The following is a 20547-nucleotide window of genomic DNA, read 5'->3' as shown; positions in this document are numbered from 1 at the left end:
ATTATTCTCGTCGACGTAATCCTCGAAACCGTCGGGACATTGAGTGACACAGGAATTATTAAAAGGTCGCCATATCTGCGTGTCCTCCAGTTTAGAAACTTTTTTTTCATTTTTTTTATTCATATCACGGCATTCAGTCTCGTTGACGCATCGTCTCGAGAGATATGAATATCTATGAACAAAAAGCCAGTAACAAAACAAGCTATCTTTCAAGTAACAAAAGATAGAATACAGCACATTTATTATTTGGCACTCTCTGTCATTAATACTAAACCGTAAGAGAACCGTTGACTATGATACATTTAAAATAAAATTTGTAATTATAAAAGTTTGAGATATTTTATGTAAGGTATCTCGTTTGAAACTTAATATTTTGTTTAGTATTGTGTTTTTTTTTTTCAAAATACCTTTATTTTTGAGCATTAGATATTCCGGAAATTTTCAATTTTAATCAAATTTATTTTAAGCAATATTATATTTTTAATATCAAGATGTTTAAAATTAAACATGCAAGAACTGGAAAAGTGGCAATCTTCTCAAACAAATATTTGCTAAAGAAAAAAGAACTTCAAGCTTCAAAAGAATTTATTAAAGACCCGATAATGAGAAGTTCAATAAGTCTCTCAGAATAATCTATAGAACTTCAATTAACCTTAAATATATTTTTAATTTTAAATTACGTAACTTATTATATTTATATGGATAAAGAAGTATGGATAAAAAAAAAGAGTATAAAAAAAGTATAAAAAGTATATAAGAGTATAAAAAAAAATCTAAATTCTTTTTTTTCTGTTATATGTATTTTCATAAAAGATACTTACAAGTTGGACGGACAGCTTTCAATACATCTTTCCTTGTGCCGATAATGCTTGCATACGTAACACTCGCTATCGCTCAGACCATAACACTCCCCGAGACATTGCTCATGGCATGTTGGTTTCTCCAGTTTTTGGCAACGTTGAGCAGTCCAGCAATAACCACTAGGGCACTGAGGACATCCTGTGAAATATTATTTTTAAAGGAGCATTATTTCTCATGTCATAAAAATCTTCATAATTCTCTAATAAGTATTATTTAAATTGCTTAAAATCTTTATTACATATTATATATAAAATTAAGATTTGTTTCTGTCACCTTTCACGTGTGGACAACTCTGTTCATTCCTATTGTCCTTGATGAAGTTCTCGCCGGCCGAGACGATGGCGTTCCAATTCACGGTATTTGTGAAGCAAAGGGCGGGATTCTTCTCGATGCGTACGCCACCCCGGGAGATCTGTGTCAGGCTGGTGAGGCCGATCTGTGAAAAAGTTTCGCAGGATTAGTTGTGGAATTATGAGTCAAAGGTCGAATGGCCAGTTAATTTGATTGACTGATTAATATATCACTTGACCCAAGTATTTGATCGGGTCCTAGGCAACAGACTGGGTCATATACCTTCGAATCAAGACTCGACTCGATTCAGCGTGGGAATCAACGATTGCGATATGAATTGTACGTGACGAACGTCATGTGCGTGCACGAATAAAAATCCTTTTCAGCATGTTGTTTCGTATCACTCACGCAATAAATGAAAGTTTGTATACGCATACCTACAACGTCGTTTCTTTATTAACGTTGGAATTTAACGAATTGAGCATCGCTCAGCAACACTCTTGATTTTCCTATTAGAGCTTTCATAATTTCCTTTTGATAAAATCTATTCTAAGCCTTATATCTTCACCACTTAGATGAAAGTTAATGTTTTTAAGATAACGCCTTCGTTAAAATTATCGCGGATTGTTAAGACCCAATTAAAATACCGCTCTGGATAATTTTATTATTAGAGAAAATAGAGCGCAAATAAGATAAGAGCCATAAGTTGAGAAATAAGAAGTTAAAGCGGCAAGTAGAGCAGAACAGCTTGTGTGAGACTCGAGCGAATCTTACCTCCTGCAAGTTCTTCATCTCGTAAATCATGAAGGCGTAGTCCGTGAGAAGTATATTGCCTCTGATGACCTCGAGATTTGGGAAGAGTTTGTTGAGGCTCTTGAGACCGTCCACGCGATATAGAAGAAAATAGCCAGTGATTTCTCTCAACAAGGGGAAGCTGATATTCTCAAAATCTGCCTCGGTGTTGTTCTCAATCAGCACGATTTGCAGGAAACCTTCGATCACGTGGCACTTTTTCAAGGGCGAGAAGAAGACAACGCTGTTTCTGATATCTATATTCCCACAGATAGTCTCGTCCTCGGTAGTCGTATTCTTGAATTCTTGTCCTTTCTCTCGTCCTACCTCCTCGCTCGATTTCATATGCGACTTAGGTAGATTCGACAATTGACTAGACTGCTGATTACTCTTCGGCTCGACATCCGTAGATCTGGAATAATTAGGTGCGTTTCATTAATTTGTTTCATCCACAGTTTGGACATCGATGGAATTCTTTCGGAAACAAGAGCTAGCTCTTCTCTTCTTGGAGTATAAAAAGATTTCAACAAAAATTTATCGATCTCGTTTAATTTTTCTTTTTCTCATGATATTTTGTACGCCTATTAATAAGCTAATACAATCACTTTAGTACAATCGAATAAAACATACAGAAATTTAGTGCTCTTTCGTTGCTAATTTGTTGCTCAATTCCCAATTTAGATTACTCCAAATCCGATTCGGAGAAAATAATAGCTGTGCTAAATTAAGGATAAAATATTTCATGAATTTTCGATAGAGCGAGCAAAAATAAAATACATGTTCCCCGAAATGATCGTCCAGAAATAAATCTTTTTCTGTAATTTTAGTGAAGTTATAAGTTTACTTTGATTCGATTTGCAAATTTTATTTAATAACAGTAAAATGCACTTTATTTCAAGTTGCCATTTTTAACATTCAAGTACCTCATTCAGAAAAGATTGAAATAGGTTCCGCAGGTTTAAAAAGGCCCCCACTTGCACTTAAATGATACTCTTTGTGCCCGCTACCATGAATTATTCGTTCGACGGGGTAAAATCAGCGAGGCATTTAAAAGCCGCTAATAACTCTAAGAAGATCAAAGGGAATTTCAACAACGACGGCGCGCAATTCCGAAGCAGCAATATTGGTGATAACCAATTTGAAAGGATTAATTGGCGAAAATAAAATCGCTTATATTCACACGAAACGACGGGAGCGCGATACAGCTACACCTAAAATCCACTAGTTGAAACATTTTGAGGAGGCAGGATCAGCAATTTCCGCACACGTGGGCTCTTTCCGTGTTTCGAAAATTTGCGAACGGATATCACGTACCTCTCCAATTACGAAAGAATTTGCTGATATACTGGATGAACGCGCGCAAAAGTTCGGTTTACATAAAGGATCAGGTACTTCGTTCATAAGTAAAATGGTTTATTCAATCGATCTCTCGATAAACCTTCCTGCTTTTTAAGACTTCCTTCAATACTCCTTAGATACACATTATACATTTATAAGGATCATATATATATATATATATATATATATATATATATATATATATAGGAATACTAAATAATTAGTGACACATTCATTAATTACTTAATACCCCAAATTTACAATAATATCCAATCTGGTGTTGCGATATATATATATATATATATATATACTTACAGGAATGTCAAAAATATCAATAGAACTATCAAAATTCATATACTCTCTTGGAATTTTTCAGTGACATACCTGGTGTCATCGATCGCTCTGTGGTTTCTGTAAGCGGCTTGGGCGTCCAGATATCCAGACTCGTAAGAGCCGGTGGCCGCTGAGCCTCGACCATAGTCAAACTCCGCGGAGTCCTCCTCTGTCATCCTGTCCGCGTAATCGGGATCGTACTTGCCCTTGGCGCTTTTATCCCGGTGCTTCGTGGTCGCTTTTGGCCACCTTTTCTCCTGGCAGAGCGCCAGGCCCACCACCGTGACGCACAAGAGAATGATCGGCAGCAGCAACTTCCTCGTCCTCATCTCCTTGTCTCATTGAACACCGCGCTTGAAAGCCTCCCGTTAAACGTTCCCGACCTTATCCCCACGTGCCGCCCCGACCACCACTTTCGTTTTCTCTGATTGATCGACGATTGATAGCCGACCCTGCGAGCTCGTCCCTACTCTCTCTCCAACTCCGTTTTCCTTTCCCGCCCCACCTTGAATCACGTCCGATTGTTTGACTTTTTCTTGGACTCGAAGTAATTAGGGGACTGTAAAATGGACAATAGTTCTCTGTTCAGTTTAACGGGAAAACGTCAATCGAAACTGTACGTGATCCTCTGTCTAGCTATCATTTTATATATAATTAAAAAAAAGAAAAAAGAAAGAAGAAAAAAGAAGTATCAAACTAGAATAACAGTCGTTTATTACGTTCATAGTTGTACAGTGCGAAAAGAAATGGAAAAAGAGAACTATAATAACGTTTGCGAATTCTACAGTAATTGACCCTTTTAACCCGCGAGTCCTACGTTGGAATTAAATGCTTAAGCAATTCATGAAGTGTCAAAAGGAATGTGCAGCGCTATTTTTCTACTTTCCAATTTCCAAGGTTAATAATGAAATATTACTCCCTGAGTAAGAGCGTAAAAAGAAAACATTTTCTTTTCTGTCTGAAATTATTCTGCGTTACGTACAGAACTCATTAAAATTGTAACTCATTAAAATTGTCAAAATGCTATCTTCGTTAACCCAAGAGAACGTGAAATCCGGTTAGAATTTATATCCCGCTCTATTTTAAATGAGGATCACTCATACAACACAATTCTCCTTCCGTACCTGCGGATTAAAAACGACGCTGCTCCCTCGCGAGAAAAACACTCTGGGTTATTCCGCGTTCTTGTTCTCTTCCTCTTCCTTCTTCGCCACCTCCCTGGAGGAGGTAATCGATCGATCGTCCGCGTTCGTCCAAGCTCGCGTGAACCCTCTCCGATTCTCCCTCCCCCGTGCGGGCTCCGGGTAACCCGGTTTCAAACTCGCGGGGGGGGGATGTTTCCTCTTCCGGGAGGGATCAGAAGTGTTGAGGTCGCGCGAGATCTTCCTTTTGCGCCGGGAAGGATTGCGCACAACGAAAAGACTGACCGCGACTGACGCCTTGAAATATCTTCAGAGTACCTTCTTATTGAAAACGAAGTACATTTTGGCCTTCATAATTGCGCCGTCGTCGCACGCCGTAATTATCTGTCAAACAAAAGTCAAAACGTTTAGTAAGAAGCAATTTCAATGCTTAAGCAATTCATGAAGTGTCAGAAGGAATGTGCAGCGCTATTTCTCCACATTCCAATTTCGATTTAATAATGAAATATCCCTAGGGTAAGAGCGTATACGTAAAAAGAAAACATTTTCTTTTCTATCTGAAATTATTCTGCATGAGTAAAGAATCGAAAAAAAAAAAAAAATGTAATTCAAATTAATCGTTACCTCCGGTAAATACGGTAAATACGATAATATTATTTATATTAGAAATGCCATAAACAAAAGCTTACAGGAAAAGAACAGTTTTGCTGAAGCATTTAAAAATTTGATCAAATACAGATTTGAAGATAATTTTGTTGAACCATCAAAATTATTATATAGGACACTCAAATTGCTAGAATATCAAAAATTTTTGCAGTATTAACATCGCGCCTAAACATCTTACATAATAATAATAATAATAATAATAATAATAATAATAATAATAATAATAATAATAATAATAATAATAATAATAATAATTTTGATGATAAAACAAAATTACTTTTAAATCTGTATCTGGTCAAATTTTTAAATACTTCAGCAAAATTGTTCTTTTCGCGTATATAAAATTTACTTTGCATTTCAAACATCGCGAACACGTATCGTATATATGTCTCTGTGCCTTCCGAGCAAATATATTTAAATGCAAGTGAAGATAAAAGATATATGTACAAACTGTGTTATATACGTAGATTACGCACGCACGCGTACACACATGTACAGTAATTTAATTAGGTACATTTGTACATAGGGTGCTAGGAAGGATATTTAACCATACCCGCTAATTAAGGTTACATAAAAATGTGACGACGAGTTCTAAACTAATTCGCAAATTAATACGTCGACGTGCAACTGCGCTCGATATAATTTCCGCAGCTTCCTTTGCCTGCACTTTACAACTAAATATTCTCTTAATAACTTTAATTAAACAATATTCGAATGGAAATAATAACTGTTATTCGACTAACTCCGCAAAATAATAATAAAAAAAAAAAAAAAAAAAAGTAGAAGATATTTTAATCGAAACATAAAAAACGCAAATTTGCGTGTAAATATTCAATGTTGAGAAAAATAAAAATGACGTGATTAAATTGAGAAAAATATCAAGTCCAACATGACATAATTAATTATAACTAATTACAATAGTTTAAAGCGCCATTAGCACCAGTTTTAATGAAAATATCGCGGCTGAAATTGCTAGTGACATGCAACCATTATAGAAATGCATTACATCGAAAATGACGTTGAAATTATGCATGTTATTTTACTCCAAACGTACATTAATAATAAATTCTGGGCTTTCGTCTGTTATCTCGTCTGTAATAACTTTCATTGTGCTTCTGTGTCCTTTATACGTATCCTTTATATGCGTACATAATGTAATTATCATATTTCACGTCTGCGAAGTGACTACGCATGCTGTTTCAAGCGGAATCTCATTAATTCAGACGTGATATGCACATGTTACGATATTTAAATAAGGATAAATTTATAATCAATCAATTATCACAATCTTTATCAGTTTTAATGCGTCGGACGTGTGCGATCCTATCATAACTTTTATCCAAAAAAGTTAAGAAAGCAATCCAATTTTGATTTTTCGCAAAAGCCAAGTCTGGCACGCAACTGCAACTATTTCCACAACTATTTTCCTGCGCGACATGTTGCAATATGTATAAATACTTGCAGTATTTTATCACGCTTCGATCGTACCTTTATCTCAAAGTTCCGTATAATTACAGGTAAATCAAGTCAAGAATGCTCGCTAATTAAAGATAAGCAAACTTACTTAGCGATGCTGCATTCAAGATTTAATTATCGAGTAGATCGCGCTAACAAAAAAGCAATAAGTAATTAACCAGGAAATTTCGATTTATTCCATTCTGCGTGAAGTACCGTTTCCTATTCTATTATGCTTCTATTCCGCGTACAAGTACAATTTTGAACTAAGTAACTTTGCACAAAGTAAAATATAATTTTGAGTCTCACATAATGCCTAGGCTCTTTGACAAATTGAGAGCTTAAGTTTTATTAGACTAATTTGCATACAAAGTGATTCTAAAACACGTCGATAAAGGCAAGACGTGCTCCTTGACAAGTTCGAAGTCGATCTTTCCTTAGCGTTCCTAGCTACCCCTTCTTCGCGATCTTTTGATTCCTCTTTATTTGTGAATAAAACACAAATCGTACGATTCTGTCAAATTTCATTTTATATCGGATTTTTACTTAAAAAAATAAACCGAAGAATAAGGGCTCCGTTATATATTCCCGTGCTTAAAATTTAACTCACGAAAAATTTATTTTCTACTTCGTCTAAAATAACGATAAGGATCATTTACCTTAACGATATTAGGAAAAAGTCGACTCCAGGTAGAACGCGATACGATTAACGCAGAATTGAACGGTTTGATTTCGAATCAGCCGTAGCCTCCGAGACCTCGAGTGTAATTTGTTTCTTTCATTAATCCCCCTCGACCCTCCACTCTCTCTCCATCCACCTTTCGTTTTTCTACTCGACCTCGTTGCCCCGACAATCCCTACGAGATACCTACACCTCCCATTTCGAATTACGACGTCAGCAACGAGGAAAATTTCGTTCGAATAATTCCTGGAACTTAACGTTCGAACGTACGAATGACCGACCGTTCGTCGAAGAGGAATTTTTTTCTTCGCAAGGCGAGGCCTCATAAGAAGCGCGCAAACTCCGGCGCGTTGGTAATCACTTCGCACTAACCTACGGCAGAAATATGTAGAAATTGCAGTTACAACGTCGCGCCTCAGATAACGGCAGTCACGACGCTATCATATTTCGTCGTTCTGTCGCATTTTATAAGTCCGCTTTTATGAAACCAGAGTGATTCTCTCCGCTCGAGGAGGAAGTTATTCGTGTGAACGTTGCGAGAATCGTAAGTAATATTCGCGCGTTCCTCTTCGTCGTCGTTTCCGCTGTCGGATGGAAATCAAGACACAATGGTCGTCTGCGGTTTCTCGAAAATTGTCAGCAATCGCGCGACGTTCTTCTCTTACTCGCAAACTTCCAATTTGCGAGATTACAATATACTGCGGTTTATCTGCGAGCTAATTGGCTTCCATAATGCTTTCCCGAATGTCGAATGAATTTCAACGAGTAAAGAGCCAAGAACAAAAGTAAGTCTAAGGAAGAACGGAAGCTTTAATTAGAAATACGATTTCTTACACAATAAACATTCATAGATTACGTTATAATCTTCTAATGAGAGAGAGAGAGAGGGGCTGCATTTAATTTAATTTGAAATTAAAATTGTCGAGCAATATCCCGCCACGATGTCGAGAACACGGAGAGATCGGCGGTTTAGAAATTATTCCGAATTTCGAAGAGGGGAGGGGGGGGGCTTCAACAGCTGTTCTCATTATTCACGGCTTTACCGTGACAACATGCAATGGCACAATATTGCATTTTGAGGGGCGCTCGCTTTATCCGAGTTTCGAAAATGGGGTTTCATTGACAAGGGGAGAGCGATCTCGTGCAGGCGAGATATCGCGGAAATGATCATCGCGGATCACCGTGTGGCTCTGACGTTTGTAATCCAGCATTTGAGTGGATAGGTAGGTAAGTAGATAGGGGGTTAGGACGAACAAGAATCCCTTTAAACGCGAAGATTCCTGTTTAAATTTCCACCTCACCCGCGCCTATCTAGGAGATAACTGTGTCGTTGACCATTTAGCTGCTCGCGCGACTCGGGCGAATATCTTAATTCGCCATATAAATATCGCGATAACGATCGCAAGGAAAAGAGAAGAAAAGAGACGAGAGAGTAGGAGGAGAGGGGAAGCCTCGTTGTGGCGGTGGCGGTGGCGGTGGCGGCGGCGGCGGCGGCGGCGGTGTCGATTAAAAGCCGGATACACGTACGATAAAACACGAGAACTTGTTCCGCGATAAGCCCGCACCTGAGAAGCGGAAGAATATATGTCCGTAAACTTATTCTTTCGGGGGAGAAGGGAGTATATGGGGAAGGGAGAAAGGAGGGAGGGAGGGGGAGGGAGGGAGAGGGAGAGAGAGAGAGAGAGAGGAGAGAGAGAAGGAAGAAAGCGCGGAATTATGGGCGGCTCTCGCGACAAGTTAAACACACGCGCATAAACTCAGTCGGTTTATACTTATAATGTTGTGAAGTAATGGAGAGCTTTAAATAAGTTTTATTCAAGAAAAAACAAATTATCTTTGCACAAGATTACAGATTTTTCTTCATCGTATTTTATGTTGCAAGAACGTGGCGCATTACGCCTCTTATTTCATCTCTTAGTCTCGGCTCTTCTGCACGTGAGAAAAAAGAAGGAAGAAATGGGAAAAGAAAAGGGGGGGAAGGAATGGATAATGAAATCGGAATGGTAATAATAAATTCGTGGATATATTCGATTTAACACCTCTGACTGACAGAGTTCAGAGCTCAGTTATGCTAGCCGTAAAATTAATTATTCGATAAAAACGAACAAAAATAAAAACGGAAATAAAAATAAAAAAAAAAAATGAAACAAATAAAAATATTTTTATTATTTTCTTTTTTTGGACTTTTTTTTTATTTTTATTTTCTTTTTTTGAGCTTATCCCGAATTTATAATCTGCCTGCGAATCAAAATTAATCAAAATTAATTTTAAATTAGTATAAAATTTTATTGAGGACACTGACAGATCGTTAAGTAATCTAGAATAATTAACAGCTTATTTTTTACGATTGCGGCGACATATTGGTATGTTGAGGACACACTTTCGGACGGACTCCCCCGTATCGTTTCTCAGGCAGAGAAACAAAGTGGTCGGAATCCGAACGACGGTGCGTACTCCATTCCCTTTTTTTTTTCTTTTTTTCTCTTTCGTTGCGGTGGATCTTCGTTCGAACACGCGTAAGCGGATGAAGTTGGACGTTTTTTGCCGGACGATGGAATCCCGCATCGCGCAGCGAAATAGACAAATCCGCTGGCGATCCGAGATCTGAGAGAAGATGAATGGAGGTCCCAAAACTCCGGCGAATACTTTGAATACATATCAAATAGATCGAATACTCCGTAGCTTCTGCAGCTGGCCCGGTGAAGTCAAAAGAAGTCCGCCGCAGTCGTCTCTTCTCTGCGGTCGGCACCGGGTGACTCATACGACACAACCGGATTCGCGAGAGAAGTGTGACAGGCGAATAGCTCCGAATGGTTTACGACATGGGAAGTGTGTTTTTCGGATCCCCATATATTTCACGTGAAGATCTAAGCATGTGCTTCCACGCGCATCTATCATTTACGAGTTGTTTACTAATAATTCACTTACACCTCGTTCTTCAGAATCGACGTGCGCGCACCGACGAATGTACATATATTTGTTTTTCTTTCCATTATTTTCATAGCTGATCATCCCCGGAACGCATATATATATATATATATATATATATATATATATATACGCGCTATATATATTTTTATAACGCGTATTAGTCATTCACGTGTGAATTTCCATCCGACGCATTGTTCGCGGAAATACGTGATCTCCTATTACACAAGTGTGAGGGCGTTTCGAAATATAAAACATGAAATTCAATAGAACCGAAAGAGTTGATTTTTTCTCCTTTTTTTTTTTTCGTTTTTAAAATTCTCCTTCCCAATACATTGATGGATGAGCGAATAACGATTGATGGCGGCAAACGTTACGGGACATTTTGCGTATCAAACTGATCGAGAAGCATCACGCGGCTTTTACGTTAATGATAAAAAAAGAAGACCAGAGAAAGAGAGAGCTCTCAATTTAATACTTTCGCGATGCACATTTATCATCCGCGCGTTGATCGCTACATTGTCGCGGCTCGTTTTAATTTTCTCAGGCTGATACCGATATCTCGGAGGTGTCAACACCTTCCACTGGGGATGACTTAAGCGTCGATGTTTCACGTTCATTATACTTGAGCATACTTAACGTGCGTGCGTGCACGCACGCACGCACGCACGCACGCACGCACGCACGCACGCACGCACGCACACACGCACTGCCGATGAATGGTTACACGCGAGCGTGCGACCAGAATGACGAGCGAGAAAAATACCAATAACGGAAAGGAATTCGCGTTGTAATATTACCAATCGCGATAAGATCGATTTCAACGCCGTTCGCATATTCGATGATAAATGACGACGATTTTTGCCGTGATGCTCTCGCATCTTCGTGCCATTATGCGATTGTCACTCTCTTCTTTCCACATTGTTGATCATACTCATTCTCTCTCTCTCTCTCTCTCTTTCTCTCTCTCTCCCCTCTATCTCTATCTCTTCTTCCTCCGTCTGCTTTTCATGTTGATTTTTCGCTCGACAACACGCCAACACGCTCTCCTTCTCTTTATTCCGCATAGGAAACCCCCGGCTATTCCCTTTATCCCCGCTTTTTCTGTACACTTAGATACGGCGTATCGATTAATAATGGACCTGCTTACAGCGTTGCAGCGGTTTCGACGCCGGTCGTTTTATTCGTGCGAACGTTATTACTATCTTGCAGCCACCACCAGCGCAAAACCAGTTTCGATCCTGGCACTACGGTAAGTTACGTGCCCGGCGTCTACTCGCTCGTAAATATAACGCGTGAATATTTTCGCGCGACCCTAGGAACGCACACGATAACGGGACTACATTGTTAATCCCGCGATCAATTTTTTTTCCTTCGCTGTCAGTCATTTAGATATGTCAATGTTAAGAGAATAGGCGTGTCTAGGAACGCCTAGAAACAACTTCGCGATGTTCAATACTGACTTCAACTTTAATACTGACAAAGAAACTTGGATCATTGTAACAAAAAAAGAGAGAGAGAGAAAGAGAGAGAGAAAAACTTGGAACTCGAAACGTTCAAAACCACAATCTAGGATGGTTTTTCGCAACATCCGAGAAACGATTTTACGGATTGATGCGTTCCATCTCGTGAAGACGAAAACTTTGTCTTTCTAAAATCTCCGAGATTACCCGTCTTTACGAACGAAAATAATGTAATTGCCAATGGAAAAAAATCAATTTTCAAGAATCTTGATTACGGGTTGTCGAACTTTTCGTGTTCTTCTTTTTACATCGACCTCTACAATTAATAAAGTAAGTATAGCATTAAGGCGTTTTTGTAATATAGACATAATTTTGTCCTGATTATCCTCTGACACTGCAAAAAATCCGTGCTTCTGAGACCCAGAAGTATTTCCAGTCGATCCGAAGGCATTTCTGTTCACGCGACAATGTCCTTTGATTGTTCACTTTTCTCCTGTTTTCTTTGAGAGCGCGCGCCTTCTTTTCACTACAAGTTTTTCGTTGGATCCTTTACGACGAATCCGTTGTTCCTTGCCACGAAGTAGAGATTGAATTCTGCATCGCTAACAAATGCGCTTCAACCGACTGTTGTCTGGCAAGAAAGGGATTCAAAGACGTATGAGGAATGTATGGTGCCCCACAGCAACGCAATGTAGTTAGGGCCCTCCCATTCGACGTACGATATATGATAAATATTTCCGGAATTATATCAGACCGTTTACCTCGAAACCCTTTTATTAAGCACAAAATAAATAAACCTGATACGTTTTTCGTAACTGTAAATTAACTATTTCATTAATTACTAATTTTTCGATTTTCTAATTTTATCGTTGAGAAATTTCTTTCCCAGGATTTCTTCTCATCGGTTTGTCGTCAGAGAAAGTACGTCGTTCAAACAACCCGGTCAACAATTTACGATTTAATTTCCATTTACGAAGAAAATTAATTACCAATTCAATGAAGAAATTATCGAGGGGATTTAAAACAAAAAAATTCGAGAAACCGTCGCAAATAAATTGAAATAAGGATATTAAAAAAAAAAAAAAAAAAAAAGGAAAAAAAAGAACAATAGATCAAACACTCGCAAAGATAATTATTTTATGCTATTTTTCAAAGTAGAAATATATAGGAGCAAAAAGTTTTGCCGCTCTTGCGGCGTTCCCGTAGACTGACACCCGAAGGCATCTGCGCGCACCTCCCCTGTCTCCCCTTGTACATCTTTGGAGGGACCCACCTCCTTGCAACCTTGTAGCCGCCATGACGACCGCATGGTTTCTTAATGGTCGCTGAAGTTATGCGAGATCGATAATTTTAAGATGATGCTTGACAATGTTTCAAAGCCATTTTTTTGGTTCAAAACCGTGATCATTATCCTCATGACGTTTAAATTTCGACGTTTAAATCATTTGCAAGCTAATCTTTAGACGTTAAAAAAAGAAACATTTAAACATCTCGACAAATCTTTATCTTATATTTATTATCCGATAATTGTGCACGGTTGATTTTTTTTTTTAAATCATATATCAATTATGTTTTTCCATGATATTATGCGAGTCTTCAATTCGGTTACCGCGCGATTTCAGCGACTTTTTTTCGTCTCGGACGATGCACTTTCGTTACGGTATATTACGACGCATTCTTATAGAATGTACCGAAACAAATGAGACAGACTTGCAGATCGCAATTACGTGTTGAACGATCTTATTGTTTTTGCATAAACTACCGTAGAAGGCCGTTATGAACGGTACGTTATTAACAGTATGGAAGCCTTGACCGAAGCTTTGTTATTAAGGCCTTCTTCGTGCTCTTATTGCTGAGAATTCTTAAACTCAGTTGATGATATATAGGGTGTCCTATATTCTCAAACCGCTTTCCTACGTGAATGTATTAATTGGAATTTATCTTTTTTTCTCGAATTCACTTTAATGATCCTTACGTTTGCAAAGGATTGTAAATAAAAAATTCTTGAACAATTAAGTTTAAAACAAACAACTTAAACGAATAATTAAATTTTCTCTGTAACTTTTTTTATTTGGATTACTGCACAAATAAATTTCATTTAAATTGTAATACGAGATTTATCGAAATAAACGTTATCAAAGTATAAATTACAAAGGGACTTTATATATATATATATATTTTAAATAAAAATTCTTTTCTACCTGAATAAAAATTATGGAGGGAAATATGGAGATTTTATATATTGATATACATACTTCTTGGAAATATATCCTGTTATAAATATGGGATAATCAGATTTTCTATAACGCAATGAGTTTATTTGCATATATATATAATATATAACATTGCAATAATTTGAATTTTGAAATATTCGTTAAGAGGGAAGAATACAAGGTATTTTAGTCGTTAGGAATAATTTACATATTCCTAACGACGAGAGCGCATAATGAAAGTCGAGAAAATAAAGCATTATAAATCCTTGAAATTATACTATACCATCGTACTTTTTAATAACCATAATTGCATTTAGAAAAGAACGCTAAAGTGGATTCCAAGCCCAACCCCCGTATAAAAAAAAAAAAAAAGAAAAAAAAAGCAAACACAAATTCTAAATAATTCTAATGCATTATCTAATTAAAAATACAGCTCGTAATTCGCGTAATTCACGTAATTCCTAAAGTAGTACGATATTTTTCCCTTAAAAGAACGCAATGTATACATTTTTAAAACCTAAACATCATTCATATTAAGATCTCTTAAGTTTCTCGGTCTGTTCTCGTTGCCGTTTTGAATTTTTTATCTCCCATCGAACTCAATCGCGATACGCATATTGTGCCGACGTATTATAGAATTTATAAAATATATACTTCGCTAATAATTCACTTTATCGCATAAATCGTGCAACGTGGATTATTAATGCGACGAGATCCGCAGACATTTTCTCTATATCCCTTTTTTTCACTCAAAAGCAACTCGGTTTTTTTTCTGCAAAAAATTCGATCAAGGATTATCATTTGTCACGCTTTTTTAATTTTCTATATTAACACGCCGGGCGTTATATATGGCCATCGGTGGCACACACGTCCCTTTCTGTGAAAGCCGGCGGGACATGTACACATTTTGCCTTCTACGCACCACGGTTATTCGTGACCGTGGATTTCATGTGGATGGCGTTATACGAGTTATATTATGGTTTTCATGCGTATCAATCAAACGTCTGGGCTTTCTGGTGCAACATTAATTACCAGCCAGTTGGACCGGACAGTTTCTGCCATGTTTCATATTTGCGAGGGATTTTTTAAAATGTTGTGAAAATACAAAGGCAATCCCCCTTAAATGGCTTAAACTAGTTTGATCTATTTGTATATATACTACCTTCGATAATCTGTCGATTCGTTTTTTGCAAGATACGCGAGATGTCACGATACCTGTCAGTTTTTTTTATACTTTCAAACGCTTGGTTTTAAACGCTCTTGTTCCCAGGCTCGGCGCTTAAAAAATTGAAGCCCCGAGATTGACAAGGGCTGTAATAAAGAATATGCATTTAACAAGATAAACATCGTGCAGTAAAACAATGTTTCGGAATAACATACGGCAAAGCTCTGTAACCAGTTTTTAAACCGTCATGCTAAAGCAAGATTGTGTTGCATATTTAAATTCCTGATTCGCCCTTTCTCCGTTGAGCGCCTCAATTATGATCACGCTCTGTGTGGGACGAGCATCGAAATGAGTTTCGCATCACACCGGTGAAAGCCGCCACCGCAAAGAACCTGAAGTTTACCCCATTTGGGAAGATAAAATTATTCTACCCTGGATATATGTTTATAAATATTCCACATTTCTTTTTTCTTCGCTCTAATCAAGTTTGTTTCGTGTATTTGAATAATTATAATTTGGATAAAATTTAAATTTGTAATACACCGATTGTGCATGAGAATTTTACGTCGCTCGTGACGATCACGCGATCGAACTGAACGAAATAATCTTTGCCTTAATTATTACAAAAAAAAAGAAGTACATCGCAATAACGCACCGTCTGTGCTGCGAGCGGCGGGTTGAAGACCGATAGATCCGGACTGGCTTAAAAAATGTTTTAGCGGTGTTTTAAAGGCCGCATTGAAATGCCAGTCATTTTTAAATCTTTTGAAAATTCATAAAGCGGAATTACAAATATTCGAATTTTGTCGGAGATAGGAGGTAAAAAACGGATGTATCCTCTCCTGACATTTTGATGTACATATTTTTACATGTATAGTCGCGCGCGCGTAATACAAATGGAATAATAGGTATTGGAAAATCTGCAAAATTTTTTCTCCCGTTAGAATTTCTATAACATTACGCTTAGACGTACAGGGAGTACAATTCCATGTGATGCACAGGGGGATATGAGCGAGTAATAAATTTTTTATCAACTTTAATGAAGAAAATGTCTCTATAGTATAAAAATCATCCTCCTCCCTGCCTCCCTCTCTCTTTCTCTCTATATTTTCCATTATTATTAAAAAATAAAAAAAATTCGATTCCGGTCAAATAATTATTCAATCTGTTGTTGCTCATGCCGAAAAAAAAGCTTTGCTTTTTCGTATCGGAATTCAGGGGGCGGAGTTCCATGTCCAGACGGCATGTTCTCTCTCCTTCCCTTTCTCTTCATCCCGCAATCTGGTTTTTTATCATCGCATATTCCGCCTTTTAATCCCACGCCCGAGAATAACAACATTGCCGACGTCGCCGACGTATCAATTAAAAAATTGCACCGTTGCATCACTTACTACATGTCGCACGGGTTGTCCGAGGCGGAGGAGGGTTCGGAATTTCGAGGTGGGGTCGAGAGAGTCACATCCCGGGAATTAAAGGTCATTTTCATCAGAAAGATAATTGTATCGAAACGTTACTTCTTTTCCGGGCCATTTCCGAACGGCCATTTGGCTCGTTCCCTCGATAAAATTCTTTTTCTTTCCCTTTGACAAACCCTTCGTTTTTATACATCGATTTCTTTCCCTTCGATATATCTTTTTTTTTTATATAATTATGATTACGATTATAATTTTGATTAATCGTCAATGTCCAGAGACTTTTTATATTTTATGGATAGACATGCGCCCCCATCGTTTTCAAAATTTTTTAATTTACCAAAACAATCATTATCTCGGGTAAGTATAAATAACAGCCTCGCGACTCTCGGAGTACGTAATTTTTTAAAATCGGCATCTACAATTTCCTTCATAAATATATCAATTAAACTCTTAATGCAGAGTTAATCTTTATGTACTCTTAAGTTATCTTTATGTATTCGACAAGATGTGTTTGCGGCAAGACAAAAATATCTAATAACGATCATTACGAGTGAAAAAAAAATCAAGAATAACTTTGGTATCTCGAACGTTCCATTCGCTGAAGCGGGGCTTCATTTAAAAAAGCCATGGCTATAACCATGGCTTTTCTCTTTCTCTCTCTCTCTCTCTCTTTTTTTTTTTTACAAGAGGAATACGATGAGAAAGCAGCGACCCCCCGATGCGTGAAATTCGCGAATGGCGAATGTTTCAGACAGAGGCAGAATCTTACGCTTATTACGAAAATATTAACTACCCGTGGTATGCGTAACGCGTTCGCATTTTATTGTTGATTATATTGCCACGCGGAATAATTAAGGCGGACAGGGGATTTTAGTTGGCAACCGGGCGAAAAAAACCTGTCTTTAGTGATTAATTAACGAATAGCAGTTTATCAAGCACGATTATCATCATATCCGCTGCCGGCGATCGGTATCGTCGCTTAATTAAGCGGTTTAATAACGGGGAGAGGAGGAGGGTGGGGGGGGGGGAGGGAGAGAGGAAGGAATGGAACAAGGGGAAAAGAAAAAGAGAAATGCATTAAGAAAAGAATTGAATGCCATGTCGCGTTCGATAACGGAAGATGGAGTGTTTCTTTCCCCATCGGGAGTAGATAAGGAATAAAGTGGCTGGGTTAAAGAGCCCGTCCCGTTTCTGGCTGCCCTCTTACATACCCTCACGTGGCGCTAATTTACCACGTGTGAACGCGTCCCTAACGGAATTGATTAATAATCTATTTTCTCGTGCCATCGATCTCGGGGCCGGACAGCAAACCCCTGTTCTCGCGATTATCGCAAACACCGGCAAACACATACACACACGCACACACATACATTCACACGCCTGCCGCTATTCTCCCCGGAGATGCTACCGAGTAAACAAGTTTTACGTCGCACACCGATTTATCGTGACACGCCGTAAAGCCTAAACCGCGTGGAACTGCCCCCGTGATGTCTCCAACTTGATTCAGTATAGAGTTTGTTACACAACCCCCCCTGTGCGGCGCCCGGTAGTTGAATGCGGAGTTTCACGCTGGCTACTAATCGAGCATTCCCCCGCAGACTTTCTGAAGTTCACGCGTGATTTTTGGCAATAAAAGCACCGGCGCGACATTTTGTACATATATACATATATATCTTGTACGTATATACGCACACATACCGCGCCGCGATCAATAACGGGCACACACACACATATACACAGCGTCGTCGTCCATTAATTCCCCAAAGAGATTTCCCGACTGCACAGGGTAATCTGAATAGAGAGGTTCCTCAAATTTCAAATGAATTTAGAGTGAATACTAATGTGCGTTAAGAAGAACTTATTATTTAGAAAAGAGAAAAATTATCATATAAATTCTTATACTATTCTGATGACAGAGATAAATTCTCCGTTCATCAATCAACAGATTTTCAGCTATAAAAAAAAATAAAGGGGAAAAAAATTGTAAAAATGTTAACTTTAAAAAATCTAAAATATTGACTCGATGAAAAATCGGCACATAACGATGACGAGCAAGGATGACGAGGATGATTTAACAATTTGAATTATCGATTTCATAATTTTTCAATATTTCATACAGTTTCGTTAATATCTCAGTGTCTGAAATTCTAAATGATTTCCAAACGATGAGAGATAGCGCAGCGCACGTAAAACTTCGAAGAATGTTTCATGTGGCGAGATCCAAAAGGGCAGTGACCTCGGTCGGGCCTTTTCCACTTGTCCGACACCGAGGATATACTATCGGAAACATGACGCCGCGCGATGGATCAATTAGTAAAAAAATACGCCGCTACAACGGCGACTATTACGGAGCGTTACGGAGATTACTACCATTTGAACGCGTTTATTCCGCGCGTGAAACTGTTCGCGTGGACACAAAAGAACCTCATAATTAACGCCGACCGAGCGACGGGGAACGAAATTTGAAAAGCCATTGCGTCCACGGGTGCATTGTCACCCGGGTCGTTACACTTGATACTGCAATATCCGAAAGTATACGTACAATTTAACTTCTCCCATTAAACGGCGGAAAAGGGGAAGGAAAGATTGGGGGGAATGTTGAGCCGTGCAGTGCCTTCGCGCGCGCCTTCCCAATCGGCTGAAAACGCTCGTCAACAACTCATAATTTTGTTCGCAACGTTTTCACGCCGTACGGAAGCGTATTTTGTACGACATATAAAAGGAACACCGCGACGTAGTCGGCGATACAGCGATGCAGCGACGCAGCTGGACGTCGTGCTCTTTGACATGTACGAGTAAAATGCACGTTTGGATAAAAGAGAGGGGAAAAAAAAAAAAGTTCTCCGTCGTTACAGCAAGACGATTCCAATCGTCTTCTTGCAAATCGTGCCATCCATATTTGGTTCCACACAACTTGCAGACAACGATACAAATGTATGTATCGCCGTGGAAATCGCCGCTGCAACTTCGAAACGCATTCCACCTCGAGTGGAATATTAAGGGTAATTTTTTTGTCAGTTCTTCCAAAAATGTTAAATAAGTGAGAGTGGAGTTCGAAACTCTGGAGCGTTTCAAACTCGCTCGCGGCGTCTTTTGCGTAATTTACAAGCGAGATTCGTTAAAGTTAGATCCATCCAGCCACGTTACGGCGACGTGAAATAGTTCGCCGATGGGACACAGCACGCTTAGAAGTTTATCTATGGCACTTCGTGGCACACATAAACGCGACTTAACCGATGGACCACTACCTCCATTGTCGCGGACGTTTAATTGAACGTACTGCGACGCTCCGCGTCAAAATCGATGCGTAGCCGTGACGTAAAACCGATAGGGACGACAGTTCATCCGTGAAATATTCAAAGACGGGACAAGTGTCCCATCATTGGGTGATATAAACGCGTGCTGCAACGACAGCAGTCCTCTTTACTCGTCCGAGTAAAGTTTTCCGTTTTACTCGACTGCTCTATGCGAAATCGATACCCGAACGTCGGAAATGAAGTATCGCTGCCTGATAAAACCGCTCCGTAAACTGTGTTTGCTCACCGAGACTGAAGTCGCAATCCAAATCGCGACGCTTTCACTCCATCTGACTGATAATAAAACTTTCGACATTTTATTAAGATCGGTAGCACAAACAGACCCAATTTCTTTCGCGTCCGTGTTTTTTTTCCCCTTCGGTGTGTGTTTTCATCGCGACATAAGAGATATCAGATATACGGCTTCGTATTAAAACCGTATTAAAACCGTATTAAAACCGTCGAGGGGAAACAACAGCTTATGATGATCTGGCCTCTGCGTATTTA

The 20547-nt window shown here is 38.7% G+C and overlaps 1 protein-coding gene across 6 annotated transcripts in view; it reads right to left on the bottom strand.

The window, feature by feature from the left end:
- The window catches only part of LOC105424018 (insulin-like receptor), a 75462-nt gene that overhangs the window by 14838 nt on the left and 40077 nt on the right, over positions 1-20547 (bottom strand). For 5 of the 6 annotated variants that reach the window (XM_089077361.1, XM_089077365.1, XM_089077362.1 and 2 more), the window contains 6 exons: positions 4740-5141; positions 3667-4174; positions 1927-2356; positions 1135-1297; positions 822-999; positions 1-172 (listed from right to left, as the gene is read on the bottom strand). In XM_089077361.1, coding sequence (XP_088933487.1) covers positions 1-172; positions 822-999; positions 1135-1297; positions 1927-2356; positions 3667-3944 — 1221 coding nt within the window. In that variant the 5' untranslated portion in view covers positions 3945-4174; positions 4740-5141. Of the gene's footprint in view, positions 173-821; positions 1000-1134; positions 1298-1926; positions 2357-3666; positions 5142-20547 lie in introns of all 6 variants that reach the window. The other variant, XM_089077364.1, reaches the window with a different exon arrangement.

This window comes from Pogonomyrmex barbatus, unplaced genomic scaffold (assembly GCF_055798465.1).
Source record: "Pogonomyrmex barbatus isolate J1 unplaced genomic scaffold, ASM5579846v1 scaffold2, whole genome shotgun sequence".
Taxonomy (NCBI): Eukaryota; Metazoa; Arthropoda; class Insecta; order Hymenoptera; family Formicidae; genus Pogonomyrmex; species Pogonomyrmex barbatus.
The sequence above is the reverse complement of the archived record's forward strand: the minus strand, read 5'-3'. Positions and strand labels throughout refer to the sequence as shown.